Source organism: Zingiber officinale, chromosome 1B (genome assembly GCF_018446385.1).
Source record: "Zingiber officinale cultivar Zhangliang chromosome 1B, Zo_v1.1, whole genome shotgun sequence".
In the NCBI taxonomy this organism is placed as follows: Eukaryota; Viridiplantae; Streptophyta; class Magnoliopsida; order Zingiberales; family Zingiberaceae; genus Zingiber; species Zingiber officinale.
Window position 1 is genome coordinate 109,298,046 of NC_055986.1, and position 19,902 is coordinate 109,317,947.

At 39.7% G+C, this 19,902-nt stretch overlaps 3 protein-coding genes and 1 non-coding gene across 6 annotated transcripts; 1 reads left to right on the top strand and 3 right to left on the bottom strand.

The window, feature by feature from the left end:
- Positions 1–1,583: 1,583 nt before the first annotated feature.
- LOC121993211 lies at positions 1,584–1,744 on the bottom strand. The gene has a single exon (XR_006115116.1). It is a non-coding gene; the product is annotated as a U1 spliceosomal RNA (small nuclear RNA).
- A 135-nt stretch (positions 1,745–1,879) lies between these two features.
- LOC121971608 (1,2-dihydroxy-3-keto-5-methylthiopentene dioxygenase 1-like) lies at positions 1,880–13,338 on the top strand. 2 transcript variants are annotated; one of them, XM_042522956.1, is made up of 6 exons: positions 1,880–2,341; positions 2,474–2,561; positions 12,295–12,389; positions 12,572–12,811; positions 13,024–13,162; positions 13,277–13,338. In XM_042522956.1, the coding sequence occupies exons 1-5, from the start codon at positions 2,330–2,332 to the stop codon at positions 13,153–13,155; spliced, it is 567 nt and encodes a 188-aa protein (XP_042378890.1). In that variant the 5' UTR covers positions 1,880–2,329; the 3' UTR covers positions 13,156–13,162; positions 13,277–13,338. The 2 variants fall into 2 exon arrangements, with proteins under 2 accessions (XP_042378890.1, XP_042378881.1); XM_042522947.1 differs by having other exon boundaries at positions 1,892–2,341; positions 13,024–13,338.
- A 72-nt stretch (positions 13,339–13,410) lies between these two features.
- Positions 13,411–15,299, bottom strand: LOC121971592 (bifunctional protein FolD 1, mitochondrial-like). 2 transcript variants are annotated; one of them, XM_042522937.1, is made up of 5 exons: positions 14,853–15,299; positions 14,396–14,715; positions 14,092–14,328; positions 13,847–13,963; positions 13,411–13,725 (listed from the first exon to the last, which is right to left on the bottom strand). In XM_042522937.1, exons 1-5 carry the CDS (start codon positions 15,085–15,087, stop codon positions 13,555–13,557), a joined length of 1,080 nt encoding a protein of 359 aa, XP_042378871.1. In that variant the 5' UTR covers positions 15,088–15,299; the 3' UTR covers positions 13,411–13,554. The 2 variants fall into 2 exon arrangements, with proteins under 2 accessions (XP_042378871.1, XP_042378864.1); XM_042522930.1 differs by having other exon boundaries at positions 13,847–14,014; positions 14,853–15,214.
- A 954-nt stretch (positions 15,300–16,253) lies between these two features.
- LOC121971619 (dihydroflavonol 4-reductase-like) lies at positions 16,254–18,226 on the bottom strand. The gene is made up of 6 exons (XM_042522965.1): positions 18,004–18,226; positions 17,746–17,915; positions 17,428–17,622; positions 16,971–17,130; positions 16,704–16,896; positions 16,254–16,624 (listed from the first exon to the last, which is right to left on the bottom strand). Exons 1-6 carry the CDS (start codon positions 18,110–18,112, stop codon positions 16,378–16,380), a joined length of 1,074 nt encoding a protein of 357 aa, XP_042378899.1. The 5' UTR covers positions 18,113–18,226; the 3' UTR covers positions 16,254–16,377.
- Positions 18,227–19,902: the final 1,676 nt, after the last annotated feature.

The following is a 19,902-nucleotide window of genomic DNA, read 5'->3' on the forward strand; positions in this document are numbered from 1 at the left end:
CCCGATGGAATGCAACGGTGGCTTGAGGTGCTTCTGCTTGGCCACCCGACGCAGATGTTGCTTGTTGCTCCGGCCGCTCGGCGGCTGCTTTCTGTTTTTGCTCCACAAGTTTGGCGGCCCTTATCTCGACCAGAGCTTCGAGTTCTTCCGTCGAAAGCGCCACCGTGTGTTGTCGTCCAATCTCATCCATTGTTTCCAGTCGGATGCAGGAGCGTTCCCACAGACGGCGCCAAATTGATCCTGTCCGAACCAGGAGTCAACGGAAGCTGGGGGTGTGGCGCTTCTTGCTGGATCCTCGAGTGCTCCGGTGAACCTGCAACAAAACCGAGCCGGGGGGGTGTCCCAGCGACGGCCCTCCGACGCTCAAGTTAGGCGAGGAAATAGAGGAAGAAGGTGGCTGCAGAATGAAGACTTTTTTACCTCCGGTGAAGAAATTGAGACCTTATATAGACCTCTCGAAGGAGCCTGGGCGCGCCAATCAAAGCAATCAACTGCTTTCGACCATGCCCAGGTATGGGTCTGTCAGAAGGACCATGCCCAGGTATGGGTCTGTCAGAAAGACGTCCATAGGGTCATACCGCTACTATGTCAACCTCTCCATGATGTGACGGCGAGATCCTCCCTCGTGCAAACTTGTGTACGGCCTAATCATCAGACACGCCTCCCATATCCCGAGCCGAACGAATAGGCCGCTCGGCTAATCTTTGCATCCTCGCCCTTATCCTAGACGAGCGGACCACCCGCTCGGCCCTCGGTCCCAGCCGGGCGGACACCCGCTCGGCCATTCAGTCTTCCCGCCTTGGCGTCGGAAACCCAAGCCCATGGCTGTGTTATCTTTGGTTCCGCTCGGACCTACTCAGCTGCTCGGCGCAGCCATTAACCGCTTAGTCAGCCCTCCATCTGTCCTCAAGCTGAGACCCTTCAGGAAGTGGATCCCCCATTCTTACCGCCGGATCACTATTATTTTTACATAAATTACACACACATCTATTATTTTTACATAAATTACACCGTCTATCCGTGGTTTTTGTCTATACCTATTTATTTTTATATAAATTACACCGTCTATATGTGGTTACACCCTATACCTATTTACATAAATATTGCAACCCACGGTTGCCACAATTATTTTTTTTTCATAAAAAGAACATCACAAGTAAGGTCGTAAACGAGTCGAATCAAACTGAATTTTGGGATGTTCAAACTTATTTGATTACCCAATCAAACTGAATTTTGGGATGTTCAAACTTATTTGATAGGGTAATAATAACCTTCAAAGTTGACTTATTTAGATATTTTTGAATTTTCAATTAAAAATTTATTTATTTTATTTTATTAAAAAATTTATTAATAAATATAATTCATAAACATTTTCACATTTATTGTTCAAATAAGTTAATTTAACAAATTGTTCAGATTTATAACTAAACTAATATAAATAAACTTATTCACACGAATATGAATCAATTTATTCACAAATAGTTAATTCATTTATTTACACCCCTAAAAGATAGTTCCGCAACACAAATTCTAGTGCGGTACTTGCGCATGAACGCTTGGACAAAGCTTAGACTTATATTTTAATGGGGGCCGCGCAGGCGCGTACCCCCTCATTAACAAATTATGACGTCCACTCTCCCGCTTGGGGAGATGGTAAACCAACGCACATCCGGAGTGCAATGGAAGCCGTTGATTTAGGCCACAGACCTTGTTGATCGACCGTCGACCCCGTCCAGGTAAGTATGATTTAACGCCGTACACGGTCTCCTTCTTAAAGACTTCGGCCTGCTCAGTCTCCTGACTATTTTTCGATGTGGGACTAAGAGGCTGAATGCGATCTCCAACCGTCCACCAAGCGGATCGCTATCTCAAATGCTAACGAAAAGTCGAAAACCCTCCCTTCCTCCTCCTTCCTGTCGGAGAAACCGAAGCCCAGCGACATGGATCGATCTTTTTCCTCTCGGGTTCCTATTCCCCGACCTTGTGCAAGAAGGCGGCTCTACGTTGTAGCTTCGCCTTCGGTCTTTCAAGCTCGCTTTTGATCTGAAATAACATCCGTTACGTATTCATAGCGGCCGTTACAATGTCCTGACATGGCGCGGCGATTTCTTCTTTGTCTATATCTGCCATCCCCGTGGTTCTTATTTGCCAGAAGAAGAACGCCACAAGCAATTGCATATATCGCGCACCGGCGTCAGATCGTTCTTTCCCATCCACAAGAATCTCGGCGTCTCGAATCGTCTTCGACAACGTCTTCCCGTCGCTTCAGATTCAAGCACACTGTCTCAAGCATCGCCACCCTGTTCGTCAGCGACATAATTCCAATCTGATGGCTCCAGAGGTGCGCAATCTTCTCCAAAACCGGAAACCCTAAAAATGAAATCGCCTGGATATCCTTGTTTCCTTGCATTTTGTGATCCTAAGAGTTAGCTACTTTTGCAAATTTTTGTGGTTGTTTGTGGCTACTGGCTAGGCTTGGCTGATTGCTGAAAGCGATGAGGACCAGAGGCTTCCTCACCACAGGAATCCCAAAGAGTTTGTCCCCATGAGCAAGCTGCAAGGTACCAAATTCGAGTAGGTCTTTACATAGAACAGTAGGGTTCGCTTGTTTCTCTTACCAGTTTTGCAAGCTTAGTTTTCTATGCGGCCATCAACTATCTTGCTGATGGCGTTTGAGCATTTCGATAGCCTTTTTGGATTCTTGCAGTTTATTTCGAATTGAATTATATCGATGATATCTGGGGAAGTTTGCATCTTAATTCTCGTTCTACACATACTTATTAAGAATTGAGCAGTTTATCGATTGAATTGAATGGAGACCCGAGGGTTTTATCTAAGAGCATCCTTGAGCTCCCACTGTGACGGAGATGCTCTGAAGGCACCGGGAGCGAGCTCCTTTGCGTTATCGACGGAGCCGCTTCTTCAATTTTGTTTTTTTATTAAAATGATTTTATTTTTTTAATATTTGTAAGAAAAAAAAATACAAGGTAAGCCATTGCACAGTGGCTAACAAATTAGCCGTTTTTCATAATAAAATTTTGTTTTTTTATTTTAAAAAATTATAAATACATCTTTAAACCCTCATTTCTTTCATTCATCCCATCATCAGGGGCGGATGCACACTAGGACCCGAGGGGGCCACGGTCCCCCGGCTCCGTCCATGTCTGTCCCGATCCATGTTCGTCCATATCTGTGAGCATATGCACTAATGATTAGTAATAATCTATTATTTACTTCTTCCGTGTTGACCTAAAGATAGGTTGACGAGTGCACTAGGGCGAACGAATTACCTTTTTTATCACATAATTTGTTTTTTTACATAACTTTTTACTTATCATATGATATTTTTTCAACTACATGTATCTGCTGACATTATATTACACATTAGGAACTGGATTAAAGTTATACTATATTATATTAATGATTACTGTCATAAATTATTTTTAGCATATGAAGTTAGAAAATAATTAAAAGATACTATAGGAGAACTTATGATAGTTTCCTTAAAAGAGAATACAAATCCTTATAAGAATTTTAAGAGCGTAAATTATGAGAATAATTTTGTTGAAATAATTTATCTAAAATTGAATAATACAAGAAAGAGTTTCGACATAATACTGGTAAGAAATATGCAACTTCTTAAGTAAATTAATGAAGAAACGAGAGTCACTTTTATTTCATAGAACTTTGGTTCTAGAGAAAATTCTTTATATTAGATGAGTAATCAAAATAAGTTTATATAAATTCATAGTATTTGCTTCGTGCATAAAGAAGACTTTTGAAGGTTTTTGTGTGTTCATATATTTCGGCCAAATTGAGATGATTTTTCCTCATTAGGTGGATCGTGGGTCGTTCATTGGTCGTTCACTTTATTTTTATGTGAATTCTACTCCTTTGGCACTTGGTCGTGTCCATCGAGTTCTACTCCTTTGACAGTCGAAACTTCCCCAAGACCCGAACTCTGTCATCGGCTCAGTCTGTTTGCTTGTAGGCACCTTCTGCCTCCTCTCCGGTAGTCTTAACCACGCGGCATTCGAATACAACGTATAATAATTATTTTTGTCACTTAGTATGTGGTCTCCCCAAACCTAAAATCCTGGATCCGCCCCTGCCCATCATTCTCTTCACTCTCTACTTCTTCTTTATTCCTTTCATTCTCTATTTCGAAATGGATGAAAATTTCAATACTTCTTTTATAATTCAATTGAATTATTCAAATGCAGAAGAAAATACATCTTCTCAAAATACTTATATTCCTCTAAATGTCTAATATTTTCAGATTTTTTTCTCTCACACACAATAGCTTTCAAAATTTTAAAATATTTCATATGTTCCATAATATCTTCCAAAATTTTCAAATTCCCAAAGTTCTCAAAATTTTTCAATGAATCCAAATAACATCGTCCTAGCTCAATTTGGTATGTATCCATCTTAAGATTGGGTCAGTCATGGGCAGTCAATTTCGAATACCTTCTCTGCCTTATGTATTTTCTCCTCCGCAACCATCAATCATGCTTTCTCATGAATTCAAGAAGGGCATATATCAACGACAAAGAATATCTAACGTCATTATCTGTTCTAGCATCTCAGTGGCCACCACACTCACCACAAGAAGAGTGTGAGGTTAAACTAGAGAAATATGATTTGAAACGAATATTTTGGTCTTTCGATGAAGACGTAGTTCTTGCAAAATCATGAGCAACTATCAGTATTGATGCAGTCATTACCAGAAGGATCAAGCTTTTTGGAAACGTATAGCTGATTACTATAACAAACATCGACCCATTGGAACTTTGACGAGAAGCTATCAATGACTAAAATCACAACGCACTAAATATGTAGAAAGCCAACAACAATAACAATGATTTCAAGTATATGCATGTGTAGAGGGTTATATTAGTTGCTCATTACTCTAGCAAGAAGGCAATGACATCCAATTCGGGGGAATACTTCAACATCAAATCCAGATACGAGTGTTGATGTGGATGACTCTGAAGTCCGCATTCATTCGATAGGGCAAAAGACAACGGAGATGAAGGACATATCCAAAATTAGAGAGGGTGACACAATGGAACAAAACATCGATAATGGCAAGATATTAAAGAATATCAAACACAAAAAATGGTTTTACGGAAAGCTGAGATCTTTCATAAGGATTATGAAATTCTTATGAAGGATACTAATGATAGTGATGTGCAAAAAAAATCGAGAAACCGAAATTTGGACCGGAACCAGTAGTTTATCGGTTTCGATTTACCAGTTAATCGATTTTTAGTGATTTATTGGATCGGTTCCCAGTTTGAAATTTTTTTTTATTTGTTTAACTGATAAATCAGTAAACTGATTAACCGGTCTAAATATTATTTATAAAATTAATTAAAAAAATCAGTATAAGAACTAAGAAGGATGAAATGTTACAAACTTCAGGGTAAGAGGACAGCAAGAAAAATATACCCAATACAGAGCCATATCAAGGTCCACTGTCAACCAAATTGAGAACCTCACCAAGACAATAATAGTACTGATGAGCAAATTCCCATTGCAGTAAGTTCAACCAATGTAGATGTTGCAGGTTCAAGAGTTTGTGGATATAAAGGCCCTGTTCATGAGAGATTTAGGGGTGTCTGCCTTATTGTTAGTGAAGCCACATGAAGAGAAAATACAAGGTGTCTGCCTTAGCTTCTGCACGCTCTGACGGAGTTGGTGACGATGACCGACAGTGACGTGGGGGCCTCTGATTTAATGCAATTGGAGCTTCCTGTTTCTTCTGCTTGGAAGAAGGTCGAATCATCGTCAACGACATCGGCAACATAACAGCACCGATCAAGAAGTAACACCGAATGGCAGGTGGCAATAATTGCTCTTGGACGACATCGGTGACTCGACGCCGCCACGGTTAGGGCAAAAATTGGGATTTGGGAATTTGGGAGGGATCGTCAAGTCAAGGAGAGAGAGAGACACGAGGCCGGGGGAAGTTTTTTATTTGCTTTAGTTAATTAGTTTGTAAAAAAAAAACCTAATAACCACTTAACCAGCCCACTTATCCAACCAACGCATCAGTTCTTGGTTGGAATCAGTTAACCGACCGGAACCGATTTAACCAGAACTGGTATAACCAGTAATAATGTCGATCGGTTAACCAATTCTAAATAAAATATGACTTACAGAAATCGAAATCTTTCATAAGGATCATGAAATTTTTATGAAGCATACTAGTGAGATGACACTAGGACAACTTCATATCTATGAGAAAATGATTGAAAAAATTAAAGAGAGACGTGATTTAGTATAGATGTGTTTACATTTGTTTTTATATATTATTATAATTTATGTCATTTTATAATAATTTTTATGTGCCGTAATATTTATGTAATTTTTTTAATTATTAATGTTATTTCATGCTAGTAATATATGAATTTAAATTTTATAAAAATTTAATTATATATAAGGTAAAATATTAATGAGAGATAAGAAATATATATAATGAATAAATGTGGGACACATGAAGTAGTTATTGAGGATTTTTTTTTACTTTTGACATAGCACGGATATAGCAACGAAGGAACTCTCTAAGAGTATCCATGACTATGGATGCCCTAAATGGTCCATGAGTTAATGTACTATTGCATCACTTTAGATTTTTAACATATTCCCTGGTTGCAAAATATGACCCTCAACAAATTGCAGATCCGACTATAAATAAGTTTAATTAATCATTATTGGTATTTCATCTACTCATTTCTTTTTATCTCCAATTGTTTGTCTAATGCACGTCCACTCAATCTTCTTTTAGTTTTTTTTTTAAAACTATAAGTTAAACTCATGTTTTTTTTATTACTTTGGTGTTAATAAAAAATATTAAAATGTAATGAATGCTATGAAAATCATTTAGCGATTTCATAATAAATTAATAATTTTTTATATTATTAAATTTATCTTATTATCTCATCCTTATACGTCATATACTTCTAATTATAAAAATTAGGATTTTAGCTAAGGGCATCTGCATTAGTGGATATTACACATACATATTATATTAACACATTCATTCTATCACATTTATTTTAACATTAACCTTCATTATTGTGAGTCCATATGCTACATACATATTATATTAACATATTCATTCTCTTATATTCATTTTAACATTAACATTCATTATTTGTAGATCCCCTATCCACTCATTCATCTTTATTCTTATTTTATATTAAATAAATATAATTTTAATTTTATTTACATAGTTTAAATGATTATTATTTAAAATAAATAATAATGATAATTTTAAATATATTTATTATGTAAAATAATTTTTTCTTATTTTATGAGTGTCATTTATTTAAAATAAAAATATTATTATAAATTTAAAATGAAGGAATACAATATATGAAAAAAAAAATTACACTTGCATAAAATTAAAAAACAACATATAAATTAAACGTAAAGAGAAACTATAAAATACTAATTCAAGGACTATTGTATTGTGGCCAAATATGTTCAACTAAGTTGGCACAAAGTTGGTGATGCACACGATTGTTACATATTCGAAATTTGTCCGAAGATAATCATGAAATCCTCGGTTTGAGCCTTGGACGGGTTGTGCGGGATCACCACCTTCATTGTTATACCAATTTGTCACGTGACCCCCTCATATTTAACAATCATGTTGTGCAAAATAATGCATGCTAACATAATATGTTTTAACTTTTTTTTGTACCAATAATGAACTAGACCTCTAACAATTACCCATCAAGCTTGGAGCACCCCAAATGCTTGTTCAACATCTTTTCTTGCATCCTCTTGTCTTTCCTTAAATAATATCCTCTTGGAATCTTCCAAGCAAGGAAAAGCCTTCACGAAAGTAGCTCATTCCAGATATATTCTATCTATTAGATAATACTCCTTATATTGAGTCTCGTTGATCGTGAAATTAATCTCCGGGGCATTTCCTTGCAAGACGTTATTGAATATGGGAGATTCGTACAACACATTAATATCATTACGTAAATCTGTGACATCAAAGAATGCATGTCATATCCACAAGTCTTGAGACACGACCGCTTCAAGCACGATTGTTGGTGATCCATGACCTCTTGTATACTGACATTTCCAAGCAACTGGACAATTTTTCCATTCCCAATGCATTCAATTAAGGCTGCCCAACACTCTAGGGAAGTTGCGCCTCTCATCATGCATTTGAAGAAGATGTTGAACATCATCAGCATTCAACCTTCTCAAGTATCGATCACCATATATTTCAACCATATACCTGCAAAACTTTAAAAGACACCTGATGGTGGTTGATTCACCCATATGTAAGTACTCGTCAAGATGGTCGACTAGGACTCCATAAGCCAATTAGCGAATCACAACCGTACATTTTTGTAGTGGTGATTGTTGTGCAATTTGCACTAACAGTTTAACTCAAATTTTGATGAATGACAAGTGAGTTAAGTTAGGTGTTGTTGTGATCTAATACATTTACCGAGTGTGCAAGGTTGACTAACTTAGTAGAAAGTCCAGTCGGGATGTTTGATTCTCTATTGATAGTCAAGATGTTCGATTTTCGATTAGCAGTTGGGATGTTTGATTGCCGATTGGCTAAAGTTTGAATGTGTGATTCCGGAAGGAAGACCGGGATGTTTGGTCCCCGAAGTCCGGATGTGTGATTCTGGAAGGAAGACCGGGATGTTCGATTCCCGAAGTCCGGATGTGTAATTCCGAAAGGAAGATCGGGATGTTCGATTCCCGACGAGTTCACTCGACACTGAGTAAATGAAGGTAAGTCACTGGAGAAGAGTGACTAAGTAACGACGTGTCCCAGTTGAGGGGATAGTAGGCGTCGGTCCAATTTAGGTCTATCTTAGAAACCTAGATTGAGACCCTGACTAGATCCTGGTCTGAAGGACAGGTTCTAAGTCATAAATTAATCATATTATTGTCTTGCTAATTTTGCTTTACAAGTTAGATTATTGTTGTGTTGGACTAACCTAACTTGCAGGGCAAAATGAGCAAAAAGGCCTCGGGTGAACAGTACTCGAGGCACCTTCAAACATTGGAAGGCGCCTTTGTACTGTTCACGGAAGGCGCCTTCGGTGCTATGGAAGGCGCCTTCAAATGGATAAATTTCAGACTTCGTCACAGATAAGAAGTAAGCTGTTCGGGATTAGATTTATCACATTAGAGGCGCCTTCAAGGCTATGGAAGGTGCCTTCCATACTCTTTATAAGGGTCTCTCACCCAAGGCTTTGTACATAACTTCCATATGAACTTCTACGCATCCGATCAACTTCCGATGCTCTGGCTTGCTACTGCTGCCTTGTTACAACTTTGCTACGCCCGACTGCCATCGAGAAGCCGCTCAAATACCGAGCTTGAGCTGACTGACTACAAATAGTGTTTGGTAAAAAGTTAATTACTGTATTTAATTTCTACAAACGGGAAGTGTAGCGTATTACACTTCTCCAACCCTTTTTATACTCGATTCCCTCTTCCGATGGTTTCAGAAAAGTTTTTTTTTGTGAATTACCCGTTGATAGGTCTGTGGGACTTGGGTCTTGGATTAGGAGTTGCCGAAGGCTCCGAACAAAGTAAAATTGACCTTTTATTTTTTGCTTGCTTTTATATTTCGCTTTATTACTTAATTTTTCGCGGCACGCTTGATTTTATAAAATCGAAAAGAATAAGTTTTTGAAAACCACGTGATTCACCCCCCTCACGTGTGTCTTGATCCAACAGTGACAAGCCTTTTCTTCTCCCAATATTGCCCCTCTGCTAAAAATATAGGAAACGACTCTCAAGTGCATTCACTATGCGACAAAATAAATCTCTTCACATGCAAAATCGTCGTCAAAATATTTGATCTGCATACACCAGGTTTGTGGATAAATAATAATTGAAGAGCCTCGCATACCGGCTTCAGGATTTCTTTGGATAAACCTTCTTCTTCGCCGCATCTCGTTATTACTCTGATATGCTTCAACTATTTGTCGGTTTTGTTGAAGTATCAATGACATTAGCTTATTCCCTAAATCATAACTTTCGTCAACAACTTCAACTTGAACTTTATTTTCACTTGTCAAGTCAGAGTTGGTGCTACTTGAATATTGAAATATTTTGCTGGAAACAAATTCAAGTTTGTGTTTGTCAAATGATATGTTCTTAGAATGAAGTATTGTAGGTGTCTATTTATTTTTTTTTATTGTCAATGGTTATATTACAACGGCTATATTACAACAACTATATTCCAATGGGTATTTTGCAATGGTTATATTAATTGACTAGGAATTGTACATTAATTGAAAAGTACAATAATAAAAAATTACATTAATTGAAAAGTACAATAATTGAAAATTATAATAAATGAAAATTACATATTTCATCTCCCCTAATCTCTTAACATAGATATTTATGGATGATAAGTTGCTCCTCTGTCATTTACGAAGTGTCCTTTAAAAAGATTATGTATTCCTTTAGTTAAACTTTGGCTAAGGCAGCTTTTGCTTTCATCTCCTCAACTTTGAGTTCATTTCAACTTCAGTCATTTTTATGCTTGTATACTCAGTAAACTTTGTAAACTTATTGTCCAAATTTGTTGTCATACCTTCATTGTCCTATTTCATTTTGCCTTTTCCGTTTCTTTTTGCTGTCTTTTGACCCATTGGACAAGTTTCTTCTTCGTTTTGGTTTACATGTAGACTTGCATTTTGGTTAGATGAGGGTTGCTTGCCCCCCGACTCTGAGGTCCTTGCCTTCTTCGTGTCAACAAGGTGATCAATGGATTGTGGAGTAAACATGGGATATTTTTTTACGGTTCTCCATATATGCTCGAGATTAAATGCAATGTCGTTATTTTCCTCGCGGTATTTTTCATATGCAAGCCGACTACTATAATACGCACTATAAATATTATTGTAATTTGCGTTGAAGCGGTATACCTTTTTTGAATGGTATTGTGCCAGTGCGATCGTATGACACTTGCAATTCTGCTGGGTGCACCTAGAGGACGATTCTCGTTGAAGTAGCTTGCAACACGTTCCCAGAAAGCATCCACCTTCTGATCATTGTCGATGATTGGATCATCGCTGATAGTGACAAACAATCTCGCTAAACCTCGTCTTCAACCTTACTTTATGTTGATTGCTTTCTTCTATCTGCATCGCTAGAATCTACCTTATCTAAATTTGTGAGTTCAACTGGGGATTCATGGCCGTCTACAGTTGAGCCTCCGGAACAATTAAATGTTTCAGTTTTCATCGGAGATGTAAAAGATATACCGGTTGTATGTGGATTAAATGGATAATTTTATGGATATGAATTATATGGATAGTTTGGTGGATATGGACTATATGGATTATTTAGTAGGTATGGATTGTATAGATAATATGACGGATATGAAAAATATGGATAATTTGATGGAATTTATGAATTTGGGGAAGAAGTTTTTTTAAAAAATTCTCGATTATTTTTATCCATTTCAGAGAAAAATAGTAAAGAGAAGTTTTTTAGAGGGATTTAAGGGTATTTGTATGGTTAAAATAGGTTACGTGAAATGATGAATATTTATGAATGAAAATTTATTTATTTTATTAAAATAGTTGTTAATTAGCCGTTGAAGTTATGTGGGTTTACTGTTTATTTTTTTTTATTTTAACCTTATCAAAATATACCACCAATTCTATTTTATTAGTTGGGTTTTAATTTTAAAATTTAAACATTTTAATTTTTTTTAATAAAAATGAGGCCCTCCCATATTTCTCTCACCTGATGCTTGCATCCATGCATGCACCATGTGAGAAACTTTTTTTATAAAAGAAAACCTTTGAACGTGTTCAACTGTTTAAACGTGTTCATGATACATTGGATTTAACACCATCTCATATTGGTTTTAACACCAATTGAGTATTACATCACCCAGTAACTTCCACAAATGTGGAAGCCCTTAGACTAGATGTAAGGTTATATCATGCGATGAAATTGTAGATTTATTTTTTGGTCTATATAGAGCATAATCTCTTCTCTTGAGATAAAAGTCAGTGGCACAATTTTATAATTGAATTGTCCAGGAATTGAAAAAGGAATACTTATTCTAGTTAAATTTTGTGCTTTTGTATTTCTATATTTATTTAAAAAAATATTTTATATACTTATGCTTATTTTGCAACTGCCAAATCATCACCTACTTATGTTGATAATATATGTTGATTGAGGAAAGTGGTCAATAAATAAATGTATTCCTCTAATTCATATTTGTTTAATTTGTTATTCTCGCTATCTTTTCATGAATCAACCATGCAGAAATTGGGGTGATCTACTGGTACTTGGATCCCAAAAACTATGAGAGCAATGAAGAACTGAAGAAAATCCGGGAAGACAGAGGATACAGCTACATGGTTTGCACTTTTCTATCTTATTACACTGGCACGGGAATCCAAGTCACTCTATTCTAGTTCTTTCACATGTCCTTATGCTGGGGCATGCGATATGAAATCAAGAATGCATTTTTTCTTTAACTGTACTCATCTAGTGATTCTAGTCTATGCATTTTGTTTGATCCAACTTCTTGGCATTGCAGGACCTTCTTGAGTTATCTCCTGGGAAAGTTGAGAACTATGAAGAGAAACTAAAGAATTTTTACAGAGAACACATCCATGCAGATGAAGAGATCCGTTACTGTTTGGAAGGCAGTGGCTATTTTGATGTTCGTGACAAAGACGATATGTGGATACGAATTTGGATCAAAGAGGGCGACATGATCGTCTTACCTGCTGGCATCTATCATCGCTTCACCCTGGACACATCAAACTATGTTGAGGTACCTAAAACATGCATAGTTCAGCAATATTTATTGAAATTGGTTCATCTTCTTCCCCCATTAACCATTATAAGCCCGCATTGGTTTTATTTTACCAAATACAATACATTCTACGGCATCAAGAAATCGCGTTGCGTTTGTTTTAGAAGACAGTTGTTGTAGATACTAATAGGAAGCCATTGATTTTATGCTGGATTGCTACATGCTTGCAGCTGATGAGGTTGTTCATTGGAGAACCTGTTTGGACTGCTTACAATCGCCCGCAAGAGGAACATCCTGCAAGACAAGGCTACGTCGAGTCTCTGATGAAAAAAGGTTCAGGAGTTGCTGTGGCAGCCCACTGAAACACAGGTTACCATACCAAACACATTACATATGGATCTTTAAGTATCTACTATTGTGGAGTGTTCCCATAAACTCAGTTTCTTCTGATACTTACTCTTGCTATAAACGCATGTACTGAAGAAAGTATTGACATTGAATAGCATACTATTCCGACAAGACAATCTGGCAGATTCGAGATTCAATTGTGTTGAGTTAGCAGCTTATAATGCATAACTGTTCTGTTTAGCGTATTGTTAACATAATACGTCGAAAAATATGGCAACAAAGTGAAGATTCATATTTCAGTGTTAATTGAGAAGCAAAACCAAATATACAGAGGAGAAGCAACCAAAGACTCTCTAAAAGGAAACAAGAACAGCATCTGAAATGACTGAGCTATAAGATTTAAATGAGACACACTAAGTGAAGCTGTAGAGCCGTTTCGCAGAGTCAAGGGTGTTTGCAAGAAGCATGGCAACCGTCACCGGTCCTACACCGCCAGGAACCGGTGTTATTGCCGAGGCCAACTGCAATGCTTCCTCATAGCACACATCACCTTGAAGGTAGTAACCCTGCTCCGAATTAGGATCCTGAAAGTTAAAAGGGTTTAGTTTCTACACTGGAATTGAACTGGTTCAGTATGTTACTAAAGCTTGCTTCATCTCTTACAGTCCAAGAGTAGGTTTTGCAACATCTCAGACTAGAACTTACCTCAACTGGATTCGTCCCCACATCGATGACGACCGACCCTCTCTTCAACCAATTGCCACGCACAAGGTTGGGAACTCCTGCAGCCGATATCACAATATCAGCTTCGCGAGTCACGTCCTGTGGATTGTTTGTGAAAGCATGAAGAACACTGACTGTGGCATGGTGTCTCTGTAATGAGAATCCCCTGGGTGGTTTATTCAACTGGCCAAGACACTGGAAATATCTAGGACACTCAGATGTTATACCTGCAACAGCAAGGAAGTAGGCAATCCTACTACATTACTTCTTCCAATCACTGCCACATGTTTGCTCTTCAGATCGACGCCGAGCCGGAGCAGCAACTCGACACAAGCTTTCGCGGCACAGGGGATGAACAGAGGCTCCCTGCCACTTAAAGCGAGGTTCCCCATGTTCAGTGGATGGAAGCCATCCACATCCTTTTCCAGACTTACAGCGCCCAAAATTCTTTCTTCGTCCAAGTGCTGCAACCAATTCGAAGGCAACTAAATTTCTAAGCACTAAAGTATTGAACTTGTCTATCGGAATTACCTTTGGCAAAGGTAGCTGCACGAGGACGCCGTGGACCGATGGATCTCGATTGAAGTCGGATACGACGTTGAGTACATCTTCCTCCCCACAATCTTCAGGAAACTCTGCCATCAAAGATCTCATTCCGACCTCCTCGCAAGCCTTCGTTTTATTGCGAACGTAGGCTTGGGAATCCCTTCTTTGACCCACAAGCACCACTGCTAATCCGGGAACTTTGTTGATCATCGCCTTCATTCGGAGCACTTCTTGGGAAAGGCCTAGCCTGATTTCTTCCGCAATGGACTTTCCATCGATGATCACTGGTGTCGGCTCTTCATCAACTATCAAAGTTTTGATCACAAAGAGACACAAAAGAAGATTGCAATCAGAAATAGCGGCCGTGATTTTTCCCAAAATCCGATGACGACAAGCTGTTCGCGATTATTCCTCAGCGAATCTAGACGGGATGTAAGTTTACCGCAACTGGATTGAGGTTCCGGTGGAGGGAGGAGGGGAGAGGCGGCGCTGGGAGTGGCCCAGATTTCCGGGAGGTCGCGGCCGAGGATGGAGCTGCCAGGCCTCTGCTCGGCCGGATCACTGCTTTGGCAGTGGTGGAGGTGGAAGTCGAGGCATTTGGACGCTACGCAAGGTCGGAGAGCGGTTTCCGCCGCCGAGAATGCTTTCTTCAGCGTCGCCGCCAGCGCTGCTCTCATCTCTTGTCCCCGTCCGCTCCGCGCCGCATGAACTGCCGAGTCGTGCGCTTGGCAGCGGGGGAAAGGGAGGGCCAGATGGGAGACGACTTTGAGGCCCGATTGATTGGGTTAATAACCAAAGGATGGGCCGGGCATTTCTTGAACCACATTCCTCATTCCTGTGCTCAAAATAAATAGGCCAACCATTAAAAAAAAAAAAAACGATGCTTCTGTTTTTTGTTTTTTTTGAATCATCAGCGCTTCCAATTTAATTTGTTTTTTTTTTAAATTTATCAAAAAGTGGTCCTCCTGCCTTTCACTATATCTTATTATCTTACTATTTTATTAAAAATCTTCCCCCTTTACTAACTAATTTTGATGAAGCCTAAAATACATTTACGTTAATGTCCTTTTTTCTATTTACACTAAAAATAATTTCAAGATTTATTAGTAATTCCACAAATGAAATAATCAATGATCTAAAGTTCGAGACTCAGCTACAGCGTATTATTATGAATTTTCCTCATCATTAATTTTTTCTGGTTGTTTTATATAAAAAAAAATATAGTTCTCTTTAGTCCCATATCTTAGAATTGACAACACTATGATTAAAAAAGCTTCTATAAATATTTTAGACCGACAATATTAAAAAATATATTTTTCTTAATTTTTTTACTAAGACAAGTATAATATTAAATTAAAATAATTTTTTACATAAGAAAGCCCGTTATAATAATAATTATTTTATACTTGTTACAACAGTTATGATTTTATAACTGTAATACAATTATAACATAGGTTTAGTAAATGTTATAATCCACCCAATCAATTCAGGATTTTTCAATAGAAGATATAGTAATATGAAGTTATGTCATTTTATAAGACATCCTTTTGAATAAAAAAAATTAAAATGGGCTGTTATTTTAAAAGAAGATTTAGAAAAATGGAAACGCTCTTGACTTTTGTCCAAACAAATACTTATAAACTCAAATTATATCACTTCTAGACTTCTAGTTGATTGACCATTCGACATCTAATTTGGACAGAAACAAATTTAACAAAAACGGATCGAACAGAAATATTGAGGATTTAATTCACTTGCCGGTCCAAATAACTCTGGGCCAACTCATTCTCCGTTTCAAACTTTGAATTCACACATTCATAATTCAATACTAAATTAATCTGCGTTTAAGGCAATCACGAGCAGCTCTGTTCATTATACGGTACCAAATCACCCTTAATAGATAGCAAATTAAACTTAACATCACACAACCAAACATCAGAGATTATTAATTATCACTCCATCTCTAATTAAGCCAAAAAAACCATCTGCCCATTCGACTCGTTTCCTCGCTCCGACGCCACGGTCTTCTTCAAAACCTCACTGCTCTGCTGCTCCTTCTCCACAGTCTGCAATGGCAGAAGCTGCTTCTCCAGGCACGCTTCGATGGCAGAGTCAAACATGTCCTCCACACTGTACTTGAACTCGAACCCGAGCCCCGTCAGCTTCTTGGACGAGAAGTGCACCCTCCCGATCTTCTCGTCGATCCCTTCGAACCTACACAAAAATTAAATCCATCGAAATGTTACGTTAGTTTATTCTATCTATGTGCCATGGGCTGGGGCTGTTTATTTACTCTTGGGGGATGATGTACTGCGGGTATCTGTCCCTGAACATCTTCGCCAGGTCGTAGATCGTGCGATCGTCCGAGGAGCAAATGAACCGCCCCTCTGCGCCGGGGTGCTCGTACAGGAAGATGTGGGCGTCGCAGAGGTCGTCCAGGTGCACCAGCTGCACTTGCTTGAGGATCGTGTAGTGAGCTTCATTGCCTGTCCATGCACACAATTGTCCAATTACAAGAGTAGTCGATAGATAGATTATTTATATAAATAGATAGATATGCCTGTGATTAGAGAGAGGGCAGTGATCATGCTGGGAGGCATGGTGGTGGTGATGAAAGGCCCGACGACGAGGGTGGGGATGATGCTGATGAAGTGAATGCCATGCTCCTGTGAGAACTCCATAGCAGCCTTCTCGGCGAGGGTTTTGGACACAAAGTACATCTGCGTTGATTCGGTAAACATGGATTATTTAGTTTGTGTTAAAAGTATATTAAGAAGCTTTATGCATGTTTAAGTTAGTTTAGCCTTCATATAAATTAAAAGGAATTGATCAAAATTATCTTTAATTATTTTTTTTATAATTTAGGATTTAGCCCGATTAATCCTAAAAGTAGATGATTTTAATTTCCCTTTGAAACAGAGTTTATGCAGGCCTATTTTGAGATTCAAATCTTTTATTTATTCACCCAAGTGTTCTATTAGATACTTTTGAATTGTGTTTTGTCCATAGATACATACCCATCCGGTCATCTTGACGCGGCGGCAAAACTCCATGTCGCTCCACGACTGCTCGTCGTACTCCGCCATCTGTTGCTCTTGCACGTTGACGGTGCCGGCGGAGGAGGTGAACACCACCCGCCTCACCGTCCCTGCCTCCTTGCACGACCTCATGATGCTCAACATCCCGCTCACCGTAGGCTTGATGATCTCATTCTACATTTGCATCCACCAATTGCTCAATTCATCAATTAACCAAATCCAAATTCATCAAAGAACTACATCTCCAACACCAATCCACACTACAAATACGAATACGAATACAAATACAATACGCACCTCGGGATCTTTGGACTCGAAATCCATGGGAGTTGCGACATGAAACACCCCCTCGCATCCCTTCACCACCTCATCGAAGCTGCCTTCCTTGTCCAGGTCTGCCTTCCATATCGACAGCCGTTCGTCCGATCCCGGCAGATCCAACAGCGGCCTAATCTTCCTCTCGTTTGCTGCGTGCGTTCATTCAATAAAACATTAAAAATAATATTCATGATCTATCTATGTATCAATCCATCAATCCAAAGCACAGTAACTAACAGGGGTCTCTGACGGTGGCTCTAACGGTGTAGCCCTCTCGGAGAAGCTTCATGACCAGCCACGAGCCGACGTAGCCGGAGGCTCCGGTCACAGCCACGACACCTTTCATTGCTGAATTGCGGTCTGTGGTTATGTATATTAACTGCGAAGGACCTAACTAGATCTGAAGCCTCTGTTTCTTTGGGTAAGTAGATACTGCACTTGTCGGATGAATATGTACATATATATAAGGCATGGTGGGCTTTGGTTTCCATTAGGCAATGAGAGAAGAAGAAGAAGAAGAGCGATGAGTAGAGTTTGAGGTAGTTGAGCAAAGAAATAGCCCTATCTAACGTTCTGGTTTAACACAACACAAGAAGTGGTAGATGGACACGTGAGGCAGCAGCTAACTTTTTTATCTGGGCTGGGACTTGCCAGAGAACAAACAAGTGGTCGGCGGCGCACAGTAAAGGACTGTGAAGTGACGTTGGACTTGTGTTTCAGAGAGAGGATGGGTAGGCAGAAGAAGGCGAGGAATGCCTAGCGTTCCTTCCTCCTTCAACTTCGTCGTTTTCGGCGAGAATTTTATATGGCACGGAGATCGCCTTTGACCGCCTCTCTCTGCTGCAGATTTAATGTCGTACGATCTGATGGTAAGGTGGGACCCGTCTGACTGGGAGTCAAGGTGATCAGCATCCCGGAAGTTCGTCCGATCATGTGATTCATCTGTCAGATCGGTGCGGGGATATCTGACCCGATACTGCGATAGCTCAGTCAGAAACCGAGCTTCCGACACTCAAAAGGCCCAAGTATGCTCGGCCGAACAGTGGACAAATCACCGACCAAGTAGGCATGGCTCCTTCGCTCGACAGGACGGAGCCAAGATAGCAGACCATTGGCTGAGCAGACATCCCGCTCGGCCCAGTCATGATATCAGCCGGACGACAGACTGGCCGAGCGACTCCCCCGCTCTGCCCAGTAACAGACAAGAGGAGCAACTGGCGATATCCTTCTGGAAACCCGTGCTACTGGCAAATGGCGTGGTCGGCGACATAGTTAGGCGGAGGATCGTACGATAGAAGTTTCCGCTGTCTTGTCAGAGACAAACGTACACGCGCATTCCCGGGGGTCTTATATAAGAAGCCCCAAAGCTTCATTGGAGGTATGTTTACTACTGTAGTTACAGTTACGTTGCTGCTCTTTTCTCTTCTCTACTTCATTCGCTTGCCACCGATGGCTGACTTGAGCGTCAGAGGGCCATCGCCGGAGAACCCCTCCTTGGCTCGGCACTAACGACTTGTGGTTGCAGGCTCAGCTCGTTGGAGGTCCACGTCATCTTCAGTCTACATCCAGTCAACGTGAGCGTCATCTCCCTAGCATCCGTCGACTCGATTCTCGGACAGGATTAAATTTAGCGCTGTCTGTGGGAACACACCTGCGTCTGAGCCTAGAAGATGGAAGAAGTTGGACGTCTCTACACCGTGACGCTCACTCAAGAGGAGCTCGACGTGCTTATACAAGTACGAGCGGCAAAAATAATCGACCAGCAGCAACAAAAGGCGCTAGCCGATCGACTAGCGCAACAAGCGACATCGACCTCGGGAGGCCGAGCGGCACAAGAAGACTAGCCGGAGCAACTCTCCATATGGGGGCAGAATAAGCTACCGACCAACACTCCTGGAAAAGCTCCTCCTGCACCTATTCCGTTTCACCGGGCATTGTTTCAAACGCCCTCCGAAATAGCGCAAGCAAATCAAGAACAAGGATCCTCATCAGATGAAGCTCCCGTTCGGGATGTGCGAAAGGGCAAAGCACCCCGAGTTGGTCTTTCTCCCGAACGAATCAATCGACAATTCTTCGAGGCAATCCTACAAGATCCACTGCCAAGGCATTACACTCCCTTGACGATCAGAGAATATA